The following is a 21,153-nucleotide window of genomic DNA, read 5'->3' as shown; positions in this document are numbered from 1 at the left end:
GAGGGAGTAGTGAGAGATACCATATCTCCTCCTCATCCTGTGTCCTCTGTCCCAGGCTGACTCTAATTGGCATAAATTCTGCCACCAAAACCAGGACTCCATCACACATGATATGATGCTCTCCAACCCCACCATCATCCCCAGACCAGATTGCTTTCATCCGCCCTGATGCAGCAGGTCACTGTGTACCTCTGCTCCACCAAGTTTCTTCCCCCAATCCTTTTCATCCTTCAGTGCTATTTCCAAATGGATATTGTTCACTGAGTTAGAATGTAACCAGCATGGTGTGTGAGCAGAAGTTTCTCCCTCCCTGAGGCTTGTGTTCTGTCTCCTGCACCAGAAGACAGGGATCAAACAGTGCCATATAAGGGATTGGGGTGAAGTTCAGTGGTAGAGTGTCTGTTTGGCATGCACAAGACTTGGGGTTCTGTCTCTAGCACCATGGGAAGAAAAGGAAACAGGACTATATAGTTATGTTTGTTTGTGGAATTTTATGAGGCCCAGATCAAATTTTCTTTCTCTGAAACAACATGAAGCCCCTCTGACCCAGCAGTTGACTCAACCGCTCCGATCAGTACTTAGCCACATGGGGTGGGGGCGGCCTGTGCAAGACATCAGAGTTCATGTACTACATGTGCTAAGGCATTCACTGATGGAGTCCATGGATACCCATTTGTGACCTTGAGATGTAGCTCCAGGTTACTCACTGGGACATCCATATCAACTGGTCTTCTCTAACACACCTGATCTACATCAGGTCCTTTCTGTACTACAGAGTCTGTACTGCAAGACTCAGTATTTTTCCAGGCTTATATAGCTCTGTCCTGCCAGCACTGTTTTCCCATTAAGAGTAAAAGGACAAGAGCTAAGGATTAAGGTGTTAAGAGAAAGAGCAACTTAATCTACCTTTATTATTTTGAAGCAGATTTGGTTTTTTGTTGGCATTTAAAGTAGAAAACTTTGTGTATACTTATTATTATCTGATAGCACCAAAAGTTTCGACAGCTCTTTCTCTTACTTTTGAATCTTCCAATAAGATGTTTTCATTTTGTTCTTCTATTGCAGTGTTAAAAATTATTAAGGATATTGACAGTGGTAGAGGAAGAGAAAAGAGGAGTGGGAACAAAAAGGAAATGAAGTGTGAAGTGGTTACAAATAATTGCTATTTCAAACATAATCCTTTCATACCAGTTTTATGTCTAGTAATTGCTTCCTAAACTTAGTGGCTGTGGGAGGACATGGAGGGAGCCATCCCAGGGATATCAGTCCCATGAATAAAGAAAGTAATATGAGAGAAAGACAAGGGGACTTGGGAGGAATGCTTCTAGAAGATAGACTGGTATTGTGAATTGAAAGTAATGATTTTTATTTAGTGTTGCAAGGGGTACTGAAGCCCACCTTAGCAGTTAGACAGGCATGCAGGAAAGACAGGCCTGTGATGGTAACATTAGGAGCCTGTGATCCTAGTAGGATGGAATTAGAAAAGATGATGGTAAGAAGAACAGTCTGGCAAGAACTTTAGTGCCTGAGGATGTTACTTTTTAGCCACAAGTTATCACTCAAGTGTTTCCACAGGAATAGCAAAGGCAGAAACCATAGAAGAGCCCAGTCATTCACCATTATTCCAGTGTGCCATTTTGAAATTGGAAATAACTCCCTCATCTCAGCTGCTTAAGGCCATGTGATTTTAGAATGAGAAAGAACTGTAATAATTTCAACCAACCAAAACATGCCTCAGGAATAGGGATACAAGCCCACTGGATTGTGTTGGCATATGCTAGACGTTGGCTTGGTCCTTGGCACAAAACTAATGGGTTCTGATCTCTGGCCCTTCTTCACTCTGCCCCTAAATCTTCTGACACTGTCTCCACTGAAGGCATTTTGAAAGCTCCAAAGGTAATCAGTGATTACAGTACTATAGAGGCAGAAAAGGGGCTGAACCCTCTCCTGCCCAACATAAGGGTCATGGCTGACACCCCCATAACAAAAGGAAAAAAACTAACAAATTTATTTGATCATAATTTTATGTAACACTGGAGCCTTCAGGTTGAAGAAGTAAGAACCCAGAGTGAATTTTTTTTTTTTTTTTTTTTTTAATGCTTAAGTTAGATGAAGTGAAGCACAGGCAGTCACAAAGAAATGTGAAAGGACAAAAAGAGTATGATGTAATAGTAACAGACTGAGTGGGGAAACCAGCAAGGTCTGTCTGTCTGTTCAGATTTTTCCTGATCTCTCTATGTAGCATTCCTTCCTTCTAGATATAGGGCAGGCCCCTTCTGGAATGAGGATATTAAGACCTATAATCAAACCAGGTAGATCAAATAATTTCCTTATGACTAGCTGTTACTCAGACAGGGAGAGTTAGAGTAAGATTTTGAGGTTTTATAGTTGCTTTAGGAAAAAGGGATTCTGGGGTTCTGGTCAATAACCTGCCTTGGGAGGGGAATTCTAGTTTCTATAATTTGCCTTGGGGAAAGATGAGGGGTGAGAGAGAAACAACATAGAAAGTCAGAGGGACCGTTACTTCTGAGGCCTTCACTAGGGTATCTTCTGAGTCCTAACATGACATGGCTGCCAAGGAGATGCATGGCCTCACCTGGAGACAGCCCTCTCCCAAGTGTCCTGGGTGTGATCAGCAGGGTTGCCTCCCAGCCCTGACTCTGCTGCCTGCTGTGGCTCTCAGTCCCCTCGGTTCAGGGGTAGTGGGTTAACATTGTGCTTTCACCTCCAGGAGGGCCCCAGGATCACCTTCCCAGTGGCATGAACCCCAGGTGGTAGATGAGCAGACACAAAGTCTGTAAAGGAATTGGGGTTCCTCTGGCATTTTCATCCAAAATATGCATTCAGGGAAACAGTCTCATTTAATCTTCATGGGAGGTGGTGTTTTTTTAAAATTAAACTGAGGTATCAAAATAGAATTGCACAATTAAAGGAAATCATTATGTAGGAATTGCCTTGGGGTTTCTCAAATATTGCATAGGAAAATATTTTTATTAGAGCAAATCCCTTTGCAGATTACTAAAATTGTCTCCAATAAAATGTGATAAATTCTATTTAGAGATGAAGAGTTTCAGAAGATTATAAAGTTCCTGTCTTCAGTTCCATGTTCTTACTGAAAGCAGGCAATTTTAGAGTAATATCACCTTATGTGTTTTTTAAACTAATTCTTTGACATATTAATTGAATAGACTGCTTTCTTAATATTCCTAGTTATAACCAAAGATGCTGATAACGTCACATTAACCAATTGCTTTGGGATGCCAGTGATTGGGGAATGGTCTATTCCTGCAGCAACAGGAAATGAGAATTGTCCCAGGAGTAGATGTTACATTGTATTGTATAAGCGAAATAGAAAGCTCATACAATCCTATCAGGGGCATAGAAAAGTCTCAAAATGTAGTTTTTTGTTCTCGTTTGATTTTCATTTTTGGTTTTGGTAATCAAGTTTTTCAAAAAGCCTGTGAAAAAGCCCTATAAATGCTTAAAGCCTTACACAAATTTTCTATAATTTAAACTACACTAATTAGGAATTATTGACAATTTTAAGGTTTTATTCCATTTACCCTAGGGGATTTGGGAATACATGTGCCACAAAGAAATTTTTAAGTGTGAAAAATTATGGAGCATTTATAATCATTCTCTAATTTTTTTAATACTAAAAATTAAGCTTGGGTTTAACGAAATTAACTTCAGACACATTCTTGATTTCAGGAAAATGGTTTTCAGATGTATTGGTTGTCAAAAGTAAGGTGACTGTCACAGGTTGCCTTATTCGTAATCTTTTTGTATTTCTTGTCAATTCTGTTTCTCTCCCATCGTTTCCGTTTCTGAAGAGTTAAAGAAGTGATTGTTTCAAGTGTTACTGACAGATTTAATCACAAGTTTTGCTTCATTGCAAAAGAGATATGTTATAAATCACCCACGTTGCAACCTAAAGCAGATAAGGAATTCTTGGGAAGCCAACAGCATTTAATGAGCTGGGGAACAGAACCCCGCTTGGCTGAACCCTCCCTTCTCCATTCACTAGTATTTCCTGGGTTTCACTCTAAGTAATGCCAACCGGGCGTGTTCAGGAGGCGGTTCTCACCAATGGGGAGGCAGCTGGAAGAGTTCGCGCGTGGGAAACCTCAGCCCCTTTTTCTTTCTTGCAAACCCCCCGCATCTGGCGGCCGCACGCATCGGCGCAGACTCGGATGCTGTCCATTTCTTCCGCCTGGTGTGGTTAACCGGGAATTGCCTCCCGCGCAGGCTACAGCTACCCTCCGGCTGGCGGGCCGGCGGGGGCGGAGGCGCTGCGGGGTTCCTCTGTTGCTAGAGCCGTGATGTCACCCGCCCCTCCTAACCCGCGGTTGGTTGTTTTGTGTTTCAGCTCTGCCTGCAGTTGAGCACAAAGACCTGGAGGAGACTCCCACAGCCTTCAGGGAGAAGAAAGGAGGCAGCGACGCCGATTAAAAGGAACTTGTGGCTTGTGGCCTTTTTGTGTAGGGGCCTCCTGGAAGGGGAGAAAAGTGCATTAAAGCCACATTGGCAGTTAATGAGCTGTGAGATGAGGCGCTGCTGTTTCTGCTGCTGCTGCTGACACTGATTCCAGGATCCCTCTGCTGCCCTTTGTGCTTCATGTACATGTGTCTATTCAGGCCGGCCGGAGGCGCCCAGAAGAGAATCCACCACGGCTGCCGGGGAAAGACCGCCCACCATGCCCACGGAGACTCTACAGACAGGTAGCATGGTGAAGCCGGTCAGCCCCGCCGGCACCTTCACGTCGGCGGTGCCCCTGCGCATCCTGAACAAAGGGCCAGACTACTTCCGCAGGCAGGCCGAGCCCAACCCCAAGAGACTGAGCGCAGTGGAGAGATTGGAAGCCGACAAGGCCAAGTATGTCAAGAGCCAGGAGGTGATCAATGCCAAGCAGGAGCCCGTGAAGCCTGCAGTGCTGGCCAAGCCCCCCGTGTGCCCCGCCGCCAAGCGCGCGCTGGGCAGCCCCACTCTCAAGGTGTTCGGCAATCATGCCAAAACTGAGAGCGGGGTGCAGCGCGAGAACCTCAAGCTTGAGATCCTGAAAAATATCATCAACAGCTCCGAGGGCTCCAGCTCGGGCTCCGGCCACAAGCACAGCTCCCGAAACTGGCCGCCGCACAGGTCTGATGCCACCGACCTGCACCGGCATTCCTTCGCAGAATCCCTGAAGGTCTACCCCACGCCAGGCCGCGGCAGCCCGCAAGAAAGCGGTTCTCACGTGAGCAGGAGGCTGCTGGAACAGTCGGCAGAGTCCTTCCTCCATGTCTCGCACAGCTCCTCGGACATCCGCAAGGTGACCAGCGTGAAGCCCCTCAAAGCAATCCCCTGCAGTAGCTCTGCCCCTCCTCTGCCTCCCAAGCCCAAGGTCGCCGCCATGAAGTCACCCGAAGCAGACCCAGTGGAACCAGCTTGTGGCGTGAGCCGAAGACCCTCCCTCCAGCGGTCTAAGTCAGACTTGAGTGACAGATATTTCCGAGTGGACGCAGATGTGGAAAGGTTCTTCAACTACTGTGGACTGGACCCCGAAGAGCTGGAAAACCTCGGCATGGAAAACTTTGCAAGGGCTAATTCTGACATCATATCCCTCAACTTCCGCAGTGCAAGCATGATAAGCTCAGACTGTGAACAGTCTCAGGACAGTAACAGTGACCTTAGAAACGATGACAGTGCCAATGACCGGGTGCCATATGGCATTTCTGCCATCGAAAGAAATGCTAGGATCATCAAGTGGTTATATAGCATCAAACAAGCTAGAGAGTCACAGAAGGTGTCCCACGTGTAAGAGACACTGTGTGAAAAGGAGGGAGGGGCGGGTTTGTCTGTGCATACGCAGTCGTGAAGGTCGTGAGGTCTCCTTGAAGTGTTGTGAGCTTCTCCACTCTTTGTGTTGCTTGTTGTGCAATGTTTTCAAGTTGCATGCCTGTCAACATGGCGACTGGCCTGGCTTCCTCCTCACCATCGCTGCAGAGCCTGGCTGGACACTCATCTGCCAAAAGTTTCAGGCCAGATTCTACTTAGGGCTTTGCTCTTAAGCAAAACTGTTTACACACAAAAAAATGGTATACGATTTCTTCAATATTTATGTGGTTCTTGTGTTTTTATATCCCGCGCTATTGTGTCTTAATTAAAAGTTTTATCAACGGGCTTTTAAGTTGAGAGCAGAATGTTTTTGAAATAAAAAGCCACTTTGCCTACATGTGAGACCATAACAGTGAGCAAATCAATGAGTTTTGCTACCAAACAGATAGTGACTGACTGAAAATAGGACCAGGCTGGATTTTCTGTGGAATAAAGTGGTAAGCCTGCTGTGAGTCATTTACATGTTGAAACTTCGCTTGCCACTTAGTGGAGAAGTCAGTAGGTCAGCAGTGCTACTTTGTGTGTCCGAGTCAGTGTGTACATGTTGCTGGTTCTGTGTAATACTGACCCCAAGGAAGACAATCAGATATGACCAAGGATGGTTAAATCTAGGAGTTTGGAGATTTGGGGGTTTTGTTGATGTTGTTTAGATTGGAATAATTCAGAAATTTCTAGGACTGATCTTTCAACAGATATGACCAACCCTAAAGCTGAATGCCCTTATTAAAAAATTGTTTTATGTTTTGGGTTTTTATTGTTGTTTTGATTTTGGTTAAGAACTACTAATTCCATGCTGTTTCTCTTCCTCCCTTTGTTGCTGTTTTACTTGGGGGAGAGGAGAGAATCGTGTGCAGGTTGAGCTATCTGAAGACATGAACAAAAACGGAAATACCAGCCATATCAGTATAGAACCTCCCATCAACAGTGAATACATTTGGTGACTGAACCATATCTGAGCAATGTGATTCTGTTGTCTTGCTTATGTTATTCTCCCAGGCTGTGGATCCTTGTTACAGTTCTAGGAAACTGTAGAAACACAATACTCTGTAACTTTTCCATCCTGTGTTCTCTAGCGCTGCCTCACCTTGTCCCCTTTTCCCCTAATAACCTGTCCTCCAGGTGGTTTAGTTAGCTGCCAGCCAGCTGACGATGTGGTGTGGTAGCAGAGAGGTAACCATGCGGTGGTCTATCATTGCTCTGGTCATGCTCAGAAGTTCTCAGCAGCAGCACCCTAGACTTCATCATCTAATGGGAAACTTTCTGGTGTAAATGCTGTAAGACTTTGTACATACTTCACTTGTTATGAAATCTTTAAGAAAAAGAAAAAAAAAAGTTCCACTAATAAATAGCTCTCTGGTGCAGGCACTAATGGTGGTCGTTTCTTTGTCCTTTGTTTTTCTTCCTCCATGAATGACTGGGCCAGAAGGGCATTTTGGAGAGTCTTAAACATTTCATTAAGTTGTTTTCACCATATCTCAGTTATTCTGAACAGCAGCACCCTTAATTGTAGGTGTAGCAGCATGCTTTTGCAAAAATAGTTAAATCAAGGTCCCTGAATTATGCTGCTGCCTTTTTCTAATTCACACTTCTTTTATTTTTGTCTTTTCATTAAACATCAGGATTTTCACATCTTCCACAAGACTCTTCAGTTGTAAATATTCATGAGTTCTTACTGTGAAAGCATACCTTTAAAATGGCTAACCCTGTTTTCATTTGTACCAACCCAACATCAGGACCACTACACTACACAGGTCCATGCATTTCTCTACTCATTCCCCTTCTAATATGTCACTTCTTGAGTGACTTCCTTGTCAGGCATTATGGTAGGCACTAGCCTGCCATGGCCAATATCAGTCTCTACCTCAAGGAACTCAGATTCTCAACATTTATTTTAAGAAAATTATTACTCCTTTTATTGGATGTGCCCTATCTATCATTATTTGAACTTCAGGTATTCAGTGAGTATTTATTGGATCAAGGAATTTGAAGATAAATGTTTCTTCCAAGGTTCCACACAATATTTAAATATAAAAGGAAACATAATTTAAAATTAATTTTCAGAAACAAATGATAAGTATTCCCAATTACTATTGATAAGTTATTCCTTCTGAAAAGCAAATTTGGTTTCTTGACCCTTTGTACTGGTTCTGTATTCTTCCTGATTCTCTTTCCAGAAGAAACATTTTAAAATCCAGCTAAGAATGTTGGTGATACAGTGCATTCAAGGTTATAGAATAAAAATCTTAAGTTTTCTTAAAATAAAATTCTAACAATAAAAGTTTTATTCCCTCACCATTTATGTAGAAATGTAGCCTTTTAAAACACACTTGGCTTAGTATTTGCATATCCATCTCTTTTTGGAGCTACTGAAATGTTAAAAATAGATGTTATTTTCCTAAGGAAACCATTTTGGGGGAGATGAGCACTTCTTACCTACTTTAATATCACTGCTTATGCTATTTTAATCCAGAATTGTATTTGAATCTTAGTCTTTCAATAACAATGTGTGAGCTGTATTCAGACAGGACTATAAATCTTCCCACTATAATTCAGTCTAATCCTCTGTGGCCTTATTTGTACAGTAGGCAACTATTAGGCTTTTAGTTCCTGTGAAAGATGAGAGCTCATTATTTTCTTTTTGTCCTTATAAGTTTCTATAACTATTTCAAATGTTTAATATTAAATTCGAAGAATGAGAAATTTCCTAATTATAAAGTATTCCTTCTTCTAGTTCATGAAAGTATTGTGTGTTTGCACATGTGTATGGTAGAATTGGTATAAATATAGTATCATATAGTTCACATTTTTCCCTATACAATGCAGAGTTAAATGTAATTGCACTAAATGGCTCAGGATACTAGCTGCTGCTTTCTGAACTCCACCAAATCCAGTAACAATCTTTCCATATCTGCCCCTTTGACATTGCCTTAATTCAAGCTTTCACCATCTCTTACTTGGACTGTTACTGCTAAAACTTTCTAAGTGAAAGTTTTCACCACCCTCTCAACCAGTCTCTGCCTCATCCCATCTCATGCTGCAGGTAATAAAATGAATTCTAATCATGTCACTCCTCTGTGTAAAAAACATCCTCTGGCTTAAATAAGTTGCTGATAGGATAAATCCTAACTTCTCAACAGAACAGAGAATTTTGGGTATCTACCACTCAGACCTGAGTCACCCAGCCAGGCCCCAAGGCTCTGACCAAAGGCAAATTTCCAATGAAAACATATTACCATTGCATTTGTGAACTATAATAAAAATATCACCCCAAAAGTCAGAAACTTAAAACAATAATCATTGATTATCTCAGGAACCCTGTAACCAAGGCTAACCAAGTGGTTCTTGCTTGAGTATCTCATAAAGCAGAAACAGGAGGCAGCTGGGGCCGCATCATGCTCGTGGGCTGAAGGACTCCCTCAAAGGTGGTTCACCTGGTGTCAACAAGGCATCTCAATTCCTCCTAACATGTGCCTCTCCCTAGGTGTTTCCTGGGAGTCCCTTTTAACATGGCATCTGGTTCTCCCAGAGAGAAGAGCCAAAGATAAAGCCACAGTGCCTTTTACAATTCAGTGTCCTGAGTCACACACCTCTGCCACATTCAGCTCATTAGAGTGGTTCACCAAATACAGCCCACACACAGAGAGGAGAGTGAAGCCCCATATTTTAAAGAGAGGACTATCAAAGAATTGGTGAACATATTTTAAAGCCTCTACTGCTGCTGAGGTTTCAGTAGCTCATCATTCTGTTAGAAATGCTTTCTCCTCCTTCCTTGACCTCAAAGACATTTGCTCTTTCAAGGCTACACAGCAATCATTCAGTCAGAATTTTTAGAGCTTCTAAGTTGTCTTATCCTGTTAGCTGTAATTTTTATCATGGCCATGCTAACCTAAATGATACCTTTGTATGAAATTTTTAAATGCATACCTTCCTCATAATATTTTATTCCCTGTAAGTAAAAATAAATAAAAACTCTGTTCTAATGATCATAAATCCCCTGACTGATGTGAACCACAGTCCTAGGATTGGACAGCATGCAACAAAGCAGTCCAGACCGTACAACAGATGCTTAATAAGTGTTTACTAATTTTAATTATTTAATTTTAATTATGTATTTAATTATTTAATAATTTCTAAATTTAATTATTTAATACTTTATTTAAAATTATTTTAAATTTAATTATTTAATTATTTAATTAAATTCGGTTTGATGGTTGTTTACTTCAGGTTCAGTATCCCTTATCCAAAATGCTTGGGACCAGAAGTCTTTTTTTTTTCAGATTTTGGAATATCTCAGACTTTACTGGTTGAGCATCCCTAATCAAATAATATGAAATCCGTAATACTCCATAGCCTGAAACTTTTGGAACATCATGTTGGTTTCAGATTTTGGAGCATTTCAGATTTTTGAATTAGAATGCTCAGCCTGTGTGATGTTTACGCCCTGAAATAAACTAAAAATCTTACCACAAATAGACCTAAACTGTAGTTACTGTCCCCATTTTATAAGTAAAGAAACTTGGTTCCATGGAGATTAAGCCCCTTAACCAAGATCTCAGAGAAAGTAACCATTGGAATGAGACTTGAACTCATCTCTGATTCCAGCTCCGCCCTTTCTACAACCCTGTTCGAGACCAGGGGAAGCACAGGAGTTTGTGCTTAAAAACATAAAGGCCCTTAAATTCACCTTGATCATTTAATCTGCCACCAGTGTACAGAAACATATCTCAAAACAGTCAAAATTTCAGCAACTTCATCCTTACCTAAATGGTAGCCCATAAATTTAGAAAAAAAGACTTCAACTGCTCCATTATGAGTAACATACAACCCACTGAGTTCAAAGGAACAAGGCTGCTGGAATTGCATTTTTCCCTTTTTGAGTGTGCCGTATTTTAAAGTGGCATTCCTGTCTTTTTGGATCAAGGACATTTCAAAGGGTAAGCAATAGAGATAAATGGCCACAATTCAGCCATCAGGAAACACATTTTGACTACTGGATGAATCAGTATCATTCTGTTCTCTCCTATCCTTGAGGGTGTACATAGTGTTCTGATCAGCAGATACATCAGGGAAGGATTAAAAAGGTTAAGGGTGCTCCAGTTAAAACTGAGTAGATTGTTACTCAAGAGAAGACTGATCTCACCGCCATTTTGAAAATGTCACACCTGACTCCTATACTGAGTGCCCTGTAAAATTGCCAGGAAGTCTGTCAATTTCTCCCATAGTCTGAGGACACATTGCACTGTGAAGTGGCTGCAGTTCTGTGCCTTTACACAAGTCACCTTCACAAAGCTTTTTCTCCTATGTACAAGTCACTCCTTGTTGCTTTGGCAAAAATCCAGTAGAAGGAAAAACCAGAGCAAGATGGGTCTCAGAAACTCTTTCCTTTTAATAGCTGAGTCCCATCTTCCTAAAAGTTGACCTCCATTCCCTCACTCATGAAGTGGGGAAAGACTTCTTTGTACATGTTCCCTTTACCTCAGGGCTTTGTGATAGCACTGAGAACTAGTTTTGGAGCATTAGGACATCACGTGAAGAACATGAAAATTCTGGAGGCAGGTGAGGCATGATGGAAACCAAACACTTAACTGAATGGCATTTTGTGCACTACCCTATAGTAGTTGGAGTAGGGAGTCAGTTGGGGAAGGAAATGAAGTCTCTGAAAGGAACTTTCGTGAATGGAAAGGAGCTCCGAAAATTGAATCTCATTAACTTTTCAGGTTAACAGAAGCTGACAGAGTGGAATGTGGCCAGGACCACATCAAGCACAGAGCTTTGAGGGTAAAAATGATACAGTCTTTCACTAGATGAGCCTCCATTCAGCTAAGCCTTTTGTCACAGTATCTCATTTTATTCTCACAAGAACTTGAGAGGTAAATTACAGTCCATCTTACTGATGAGGAAAGGGGATTAAGCTACTTGCAAGCACATATCCAATAAGAAAAAGTGGAACACAAACACAAGTTAATAAAACATTCTAACACTCATTCTGTACAGAGGAAAATGTATTTTCATTATCTAGTATGACCCTTGTGGTAGGTTGCATTACACATGTCTCTCCAAAGTATAAAACACTATTGCACATACTAGTTTGTAATCCTTTCACACAATGAGTCACTTAAAACTATTCATCACATATAATCAAGGCAAGACCAAAGTTTCTGGGTCCTTCTGGAAAGGACACTAGAGATCCAATGCCCCTCTCTAGCCCATTGTAAGGACAAAACAAACCCAGAGAAATGAGGTGATATGACTCCCCTCAGGGTGTAGAGCAGGTGGACCAGGAGGTACAGCTGGAACAGTGAAGACTGCTGCTCTGACCTCATGAAGGAGCCAGGATCAGGGAATAACAGAACTACTTGAGGCTAAAACTTCCATCATACAGAAATAAAAGCAAGATGGTCATCCGTTTACAGTGGTTTGACTTACCATTTTTCAACCTTACAATAGTGTGAAAGTAATAAGCATCCAGTAGAAATCTGACTTTGAATTTTGAATTCAAACCTTTTTCCAGGCTAGCAACATGCTATAGAATACTCTCTGCAGATACTGGGCAATGGCTTTTAATGGCCTGCTTGTTCTTGGAAAAAGAACAAAAAGTGTGGTTAAGGAAATGGGAGTTCAGAATGTGGACCTCTCTGTACAAAGAGATTGTACCAGCAAATATTTCTCACACCTTGTGCAACTCCTTAGAAAAGATGGAAAGTCCCGTTTGCTGTGTACCTTAGCCTTAAAGCAGAGGGAAACTGCTGGAGGTGGGAGGAGGCATAAAGACTACTGCCGAGATCTTAATTTGAATCCTTCATATTGGACCCAAAGGACATTGAGTAGCATACCCCTTTTCTTTGCCAAAATATACAAGTGTACACTTATATGAAAATGCATCCTCCAGATAGCACCACTGGGTGCTAAGCATTGAAGCCCTCCTGGCAAACCGTCATCAAGCCTGATCTTGTTTAGAAACAGCTCCCCACTTTGCCCTTTCAGTATGTGCCCACTGACCTCTCAACCATGGGTTCACCCTTGTTCTTTGGCAATTCTGCTAACTCGGAGTAAAGCAAGCCATGCGTGAATGCAATTGCTCCCTCAATGGAATAAAACTGCAGTGGTGGCTCATAATTGATAACATCTGGAAGTTCAGTTGGGAGAAGGGAAAATGGGAAGGAGACCTCTCATTACACCAGCTCTTAAAATGCTTAGGTTAGCATGTTTCGCCTTCTTACAGGTATATAAACTTGAAACTTTCAGGGTTTTCTACACATGCATAACCTTTCCAGTTGTTCCCTCCTTCTCATTATAGATGAGTTATAGCAGCCAGGTGAGTTATTTGTGTGCATCACAAACCTGGCTTGGCAGACAGTAGATTCAAATGTTTCAGTTACATCGCTTTTCTCTTTTGAGTTCTAGCCCATCTTAAGGACTTGAGCTACTGAGTATTTTATTTTGGTGGAGAACAGTGAACTGCTCTTTTAGTAACTTCATGGGCATGTGGCTATTTCACTGAAGGCTATTCTTATTTTCTCCCAGTCAGTTGACAGCTGCCCGTGGTTTAGGAATGTGGGACCAATGTCTGTGTGGCAGAAAAATTGCTCCATTTGCTATGGACAAAGGCTTGATGTGTTTTATCCATATTTCAAATTTCTCAGCATCTCAGTATTCAAGCATCTGATGTAAAACTGACCCAGTCCCATGAAGACCCCTTGCTCTGAGTTTATAGACTTGCTTCCATCTGCTAAGAATTCTTTGGTGTAAAGAAACTATGAATTGAGATCTGCATAGCATTTTGGATTCCCAAATGTTCTTAGCATTTAATTCACCACCTGATGCCTTTTAATTCCAGATCTTTAACAGTTGAAATGGATTTTTTTACTTTTTGCACTTAAATGATTGTGTGCCCGTACACATGCACATATTGTATTTCTTAAGGAATTTATTCCAGACAAATGTGCTGAGGGTCACATTACGCTATGGTTATTTCTAAAATTAAAATCCTTATAGTTATTTTTTTTTTCGGGGGGTCCATTTGGGGGTTTTGACCAGCAGTAGTAGGACTGATTTCAAGTTGAAAAGGATATATTATAGCTTCTTGTTTCTTGACCATTTATTTGCTTTTACCTCTCATTTGCTGATAATTGGGTTGCTTTTTCACACATTCAGGTTTAGAAGAAAAAGAAAGAAAACAATACCAAGCAAACACTTTGCCTAGTGAGAAGACAAGCCAGCTGTTGCTGTGATGTGGCCGTGCTTTGCTTTCTTCCTCTTTCTGTCCACATACACGTACCCACTGGAAGGTCACCTCTCTGGAAAAAGGCACTGTTTTCCCAATACTCTACCACAATGCTAGTGCATTGCTTGTCGTGTACTGGGTATGGAGAACCCAGGACCACTCTAGAATTCCTAGTCTTGGGGTAGAAATCAGAAAGTCTCAACGGGGTGGCTTCCCATCAGCTATGTCCTGTTCCTTCTCAGACACCCCAAGCATGCCTGCAGTTGCTTCCCCCATTAACCTTCTCTATCTCATTTCCCGTTCACATGTTGCCACCACGTACCAGGCATGACTCCAGGTCCTGAAAATACAACAATGAGCCCGCTAGGCACTCTGGAATCCTTGAAAGAGAAGAGATAAAGTAGGCTAAATAAGTCCAATGTGTGGAATGTCTGATGATCACACTTGTGCTTAGGAAAAAATAATAAAACGGGAAAGAGATAGGAAGTGGCCTTCCTCAGAGCATCATTGAATAAAGACTGAAGGAAGTGGGGGAGGAGCTCTGCAGAAGTATTTGGGGAAAAGCCACCAGGGCTCTGCACATGACACAAGCCACAGGCATTTCAGAAGGGCTGGAGCAGGAGGGGCTGATCAGATAGGGCCTGTTACCTATTTAGTAATAATAGTCTAAAGGGGGGAAAACCCAATGTTCTATAATCAAATCTGATTGAGGGGAAATCCAGGTTAAATGATTTTAAGCATATTACCTGGTATCATCATTGGAAATTTTAATCTCTGAGAGGTAATTTTAGTGCAAACTATTTCCTAACTATGAGCTGGAAACCACTTTGGGGGGAACTTCAGGAACTCCTATCTCTAAAGATCATAGAAATCAACCTAGGGGCCTGGGGAATGGGTAACTAATTGGGCCTATAGCATAAAAATATTCAACCAAGGGAGTTAAAGAGAACTGGTGTGTCAGATGACAGAAACATTATAGAAACATCAGGTTTTCCTTACATATATTATTTGTTTAGTTATCCCTACTATTAATTACCACCAGTTGTCCCTGTTAACTAGTTTTATTTTTGTTTTTGTTTAAATAATAGCATTTATATAACAGAAAAGTAAATGATATGGGATACTACATGATTTCAAGCGAACACAGTCTTCATTATGTTTATATAAAAGTAATAACATGTATTATATATGATGTGCACATACTATATATGCATATATAACACATACACTCCATACATAGTTTATATATCATTATATGTATAGGTATATATGTGTGTATATATATTTGTATGATCTTGTCTTTCTGTTCTGGCTATGTCCTGGGTGGACTCTGAGAATTTCGTTCCCCTACCTAAACTCAGAGCTCAGTTTTAGTGGCAAGTTGGAGAAAGCATTAGCTACCAACACCCCCTGAAGAATAAATACAATGGAACCAAAACAGTGGATACCAGGAAACAATCCTGGACTGGAGTCTCCCAGCTAGAGAAATCAGGAATCTCAGCTGGATTGGGGAATTTCTGCGAGAACCTGGGGGTCCTACCTCTGCATCCGGGCCAGTGCCATCAGCTTACACTGCTTGCTCCTCCTGGGAAGTACAGAGTCTCCCCAACCTTTCCCTGCCCTTCCCTCCTACCAGAAGTCAGCAGGAAGGTGAGACCCGGTTTGATTCTCAGTTCCTCCTCATGTTGCCAGGAACCATCAGTAACTCTTTCGATATGCCTGAACTTCCATTTTGTCACCTGTGAAAGGGAGCTGCCATTGCTTCTCAGCTATAAGGATTCATCCTTTTGGGAGAGTTAAATCTGCATACACAGTGGGGCTTAGTGCCTCCCTCCTCCTTGCTTTCATGAGGGGCATTTCAATAGGTCAGCAGAATGTATTGTCACCATAAAGAGGGCCTGAGCTTTAGAGAGTGACTAGCCATGGGAATACTTCTTTCATTCCTTGAAATAAGATTTGCCCCTGCAGGCCAGGCTTGTCCTGGGCTTTGTAGAGCATCAGAAGTTAGGTTCGTAGGGGAGAGAGATGGCACAACTCCAGTGACATCCCACAACCTGGAGTTCTTGCCTTTCTTCTATTTCATTTCCAACTCAAATCCTAAGAAACCCAATTATGCTACCTCCTTTCCAAGCCTTCCTGTCACTGTGCACTCCACACACAGTGACCTCCCTCCTATGTTTGCTCATGACAATTATTTGTTGTAGAGAACATTCCCAATAAATCGTGTACAGCCTGGTGGCATGTATTCCCTTGTTTTTTAATTGTTGTCAAAAATCAGTGTTTAAATTTTAAATTATTCTGTTTAACTTTTCCCTCTGAGAAGGCAGTGGGAAAACCCACCCATCTAAATATTCCTACTGTGACTTCATCTGGGGAAAACCACTTCTCCAGCTGCCTCACCATTAATGGTAATGACAATTTACTTTGCAACATTTTCAGTTTAGATTTTTGTAAGTTTCAAAAATTAACTGTAGTTCTAAAAATTGTTTTGGTTCCAATGGGGTGTATAGGCAGGTAGACTTGTGCAGTTAATTAAAGACTTAGTTAGACAATCCATGCTCTGAATTGTGAATTTTTCTGTCCCTTTCGTTCTGGATGTCCATAGTCAGATACCATTTAAAGCAATTAAGGTTTCCATTATGTTTCACTTTTACAGGAACAAGAATTTTGGTGAACTCAGAAAAGGGTGAAGGAAGAAGGATGGGAACCAAGGAGGAGAGAGGTTCCTTTCAATTCTTATACAACCAGTCCTTCTCTGTGTCCATGAGTTTCTCATCTGTGAATCCAACCAAACTTGGATTGAAAATACTTTTAAAAAAATGCATCTGTGTTGACATTTATCTCCTACAGTTCTGGAAGCTGGGGAGTTCAAGATCAGAGAGGTTGGTTCTTGCGAGGGCTCCCTTCCTGGCTTGGAGATGACTGCCTTCTTGCCATGCCCTGATGTGTCTCTTCTCACTTTCTCTTTTTATAAGAACCGTAATCCCTTCACGATAGCCCCACCCTCAAGACCTCATCTAAACCTTATCACCTCCTGAAGGCTCCACCTCCAAATGCTGTCACTGTCACGTTGGTGATTAGGGATTTAAACATAAGCATTTTGAGGGAATAAAAACACTCTGTCCTGCAGACAGTTTCCTGGAAAGCAGACCAAGAGTGGAGACAGAGTGTCCAGAGTCATTTACATTACATCCCCTACCCCAGGCCTAGGGAGGTAAAGGAACTGCTGAATCAGCCAGTATCAAACGGGATTAAAGAATGTTCTAAATCCTAGTGGAAAGTGAACACTTTGGGAGATTTTGAAGTGTTGAGATCAATAGGGTTTTAAGGTTTTCTATGTGAACATCTCTCTCCAGATGTGCATGTATGCATGTGAAGTGTGTGTGTATGTGTGTGTGTGTGTGTGTGTGTGTGTGTACTTTTATAAAAGAAGTTTTGTTCTGCATTTTAAGGATTTGAAAGTGTGAAGAGAGGGGATAGGAGCCTGCTATGTGGGTTTGTTTTCCACTTATATTCATCATGAGGTGGGATCGAAAAGAAAATAGAAGATAGAAAGGAGACAAAGGGAAGGTAAGGAGATTGTAACTTTAATATAAAACCCTTGTGCTCCTCATACTCTCACTCCCAAAACCACCCTTCCTCCCAGGTCTGTCACTCTATAAGCCAGTATTTCCCCGTTTCTTTCAAATCCCTAGGAAATCTCCAAATCTTCACTCACAGTCTTAAAGTTACTGGAAATTCACTCACTTATAAAAATTGTCCTATGTACTTTTAATTATCCCAATAATACATGTATTTGTAGAAAAGACTAAGCAAAGGGAGATGTGAGACCTATAATATAGGGTGCTTTCCCAACATCATCTATTGACCAGATAATGGAGAAGACATCAGCCTAAGGATCTTGAGAATTGCCAGGTCACCATAAACCATCTTGTGATCACCAGACTGATGCCATCACACATACCTTCCCATACCCAACCTTTCACAAAATTTCCTTTAAAATGAAAAATCTGAGATCCTAAAAGAGAAAGCTTGCATTCTCTCTTGAAGACATACTCCTTTCTTTCCTAAATAAATATCTGTTTTGGACTCTATTTGACACAGTTTGAAATTCCTTTCCGTAGTGTTTGTCAAGGACCCCACCATCCTGATTGAGGTTCTCCCCTCCAGGACCTCCTTGGAGCCCCTTTGGTGACAATCAGGTACATTTTAAGCATGCTGATTTCATTTCTATCTACAGACCTTGCAGATATAATTGATATTTCTGTACATAATACACAAGTTTGCTGGGCATGGTAGTGCATGCCTACATGTAACCCCAGAGACTCAGGAGGCTGAGGCAGGAGGTTCTGAAGTTTGAGGCTGGCCTCAACAACTTAATGAGCCTCTTGGTAATTTAGTGAAATTTTGTCTCAAAATAAAAAATTAATAAAATGGCTGGGAATGTAGCTCAATGATAAAGCACCCCTGGGTTCAGTCCCCAGTACCAAGAAAAAAAAAAAAAAATCACAAGGTTGAATCCAAACCATGCAAGCCAAGCTACGGCAGCTGCAGATTTCCTCAGTGAACTGTCTTTTATATACCAATCAGTCACAGACCTGCAAAAACAATGAACCTTTTCTCCAATGAGAACAGGGTGTACTTCACAAGTTGTTCATACTCCACCAACAGTGATCTCTGCACAAGATGGCATTTCTTTTAAATGACAACGGTTTTTCCATTTGATAAAGGAGAGTGTATTCCTGAGGATGCCCAGATTACCGTGGAGGGGATACCCCTGCTGCTTACCACAGAACAAGGGGGAAAGTCTGTTCTGCAGGTAAGATTACCAAGCAAGTGTGAACAGAGATATCTGCCCAGGAATTTTAGGGGCATTTATGGCAGAGAGGACAGGCTGAGGACACTTCCATAACTAACAGCCTAGCCAGTTCCAGTAACCATCCTAGCATAGATTTTTCTTTTATTTTGTTTTTGTCTTTTGATTGACAAGTGCTCAGGGTATGTGAGCCTCTGACAACTATTCTTCTCTTTCAACTGCCCAAATGTTTTGTCAAGCCAAGATGTTGCTGATTGGGTCTGATTTTTCTGTGACAACATCAAGGAGTACCCCCAGAATGGATACAGCCAGATATAGAAGATACCAGGCTCCTTGCCCGTGAGCTCTGTCTGCACAGCCAGTAAAAGGAAGGTACAAATAAGAGGCCTGCATGCCAGTGTCCTTTTCTCATCAAATGTTTCATTTCTTATGAGGAAATTATAAACTGCCTGTTATCAACCACATTAATTTCAGATATTCCTGTACAACCTCAGAAGCCATGCTAGTGGACAGTGTTGGCTTTGCCTGTGCAGTGCCCACCGCCCTCCTCTTCTGGAAACAACACCCCTAATTTCCTTGAGGTACTGAGGCTACCCCCACCACTTCCCCTCATGCTGTCCAGCTCTCTCTGGCTCCGGCACTGGCTGAGGATGGGCCTATGACTCAGACAGGGATAATTATAATGACCCACTTCTGGGGCCATATGCCTGATCAGTCCTTTCTGTGAGGAGCTGGGGAGAGGATGCATTCAAACAAGTGGTGGGTGGTGATGTTGGAGCTTTGGGGGCCACCAGAGTGCACTCATGCAGGGACAAGGCCCACTGTCCACTCACAGTCACTTGTTCAATTTTCAGTTTTGTAAGAAAAAAAAATCTTCTCCCATCTTTTTTCATTAGTCAATTTGATTTAGTTTTCTGCCATTTTCAATAATAACAAAACATGTCCTACTTGAAGTCCTACCTGTGGTGTCTTTCAGGGTTTATCCAGACAATGGATAACTGTGTAGAACTGGATCTATTTCTTAGGCTCATGTCCTCCTTGGAATTTTGTTCAACAAAGACTTTACTGGTGACTACAGCAGGGCTCAGGGAAACTGATCAGCAGAACTGTTAAGAATCTTCTGCCAAAGACCACCACTTGACCACTCTAAGTCAAGGTCTCCCTCCACCAGGAGGCTAATTGCCCTCCATAAACTGTAAGCACTTTAAAACATAAGCTACGTTATTTTTATTATGCAAGTCAAGCATTGTAGTTATTTAAAAACTGGGAAAAAACTGAAAATAAAAATAAAATAGTGTGATTTCTTCATAATTCTCACTATACACACAGGTGAAGATGTTGCTAGTTCTTGTCCATCTGCCCATTGCACTATCAATTCTCAGTCAGGGCTCTGTCCTTTATTATCATAATTGCAAGTCCTAGCACTGTGCCTACCTCATAATGGGCATAATGATCAATAAAAATATTGAGTGAGTGAATTAATTAAATCATGCACTATGATATAGTACTTCCAAAGCCCCCTTGACATATCATATTTATAAGGCATTCAGAGATCATTGAGGCCACTCTCAGATGGAGGCAGAAACCTATGTGCCTGCTCAGCAGCCCTATGTCGGGCACATCTCATGCTAGATTTGAGAAGTTCTTGTTCTGGTTTTTTTTTTTTTTTTTTTTTGGGGGGGTGCTGGGGATCAAACCCAGGGCCTTGTGCTTGCAAGGCAAGCACTCTACCAACTGAGCTATCTCCCCAGCCCCTGAAGTTCTTGTTCTGAACAGCATCTGGCTTTGGGGTCTGACCTGCATTTGCTCTTGGCTCATAGACTTACTAGTCTTTGAGCTTCAATAAATATTAGAAGCAATTACCTCATATACTGGATTCTGTTCCCCAGAGATGCCCAACCCTAATTCTTCTAGCCACCCAAGGAACCAAAGCTGGACTGCATGGTGACTTTCCTAGTTCTCATCCTGGGATCAAGAAGCATCCTGAGGGTGAACTTGAACTCAGTGAACTTGAGCTTTGTCCTGGTCTGGACCTCAAAAAGGACACATTTCACTCTGGATGGAGCAATTTGATCCATTTTGAAATCCAGTTTAGAAATTAGGTCCAACAAAAGAATAATAATATGAGGGATCAAATTTTGGTTTTAGTTTAGAATAAGACACAATTATAGAATGAATGATGCATTGATCGTTCTCATGCAGTTTTTCTGACTGTATCTTCAGAACTATCCTAAAA

At 41.6% G+C, this 21,153-nt stretch overlaps 1 protein-coding gene across 3 annotated transcripts in view; it reads left to right on the top strand.

Annotated features, from left to right (window-relative positions):
* Positions 1–7,259, top strand: part of Fam110b (family with sequence similarity 110 member B) — a 144,496-nt gene extending 137,237 nt beyond the window's left edge. For all 3 annotated transcript variants that reach the window (XM_047529257.1, XM_047529249.1, XM_047529265.1), the window contains one exon: positions 4,370–7,259. In XM_047529257.1, coding sequence (XP_047385213.1) covers positions 4,697–5,800 — 1,104 coding nt within the window. In that variant the 5' untranslated portion in view covers positions 4,370–4,696 and the 3' untranslated portion in view covers positions 5,801–7,259. The remainder of the gene's footprint in view (positions 1–4,369) is intronic.
* The last annotated feature ends 13,894 nt before the right edge of the window (positions 7,260–21,153 follow it).

The sequence above is a fragment of the Sciurus carolinensis genome, chromosome 1 (assembly GCF_902686445.1).
Source record: "Sciurus carolinensis chromosome 1, mSciCar1.2, whole genome shotgun sequence".
In the NCBI taxonomy this organism is placed as follows: Eukaryota; Metazoa; Chordata; class Mammalia; order Rodentia; family Sciuridae; genus Sciurus; species Sciurus carolinensis.
Note: the sequence above shows the minus strand (reverse complement) of the source record. Positions and strands in the feature narration are given on the sequence as shown.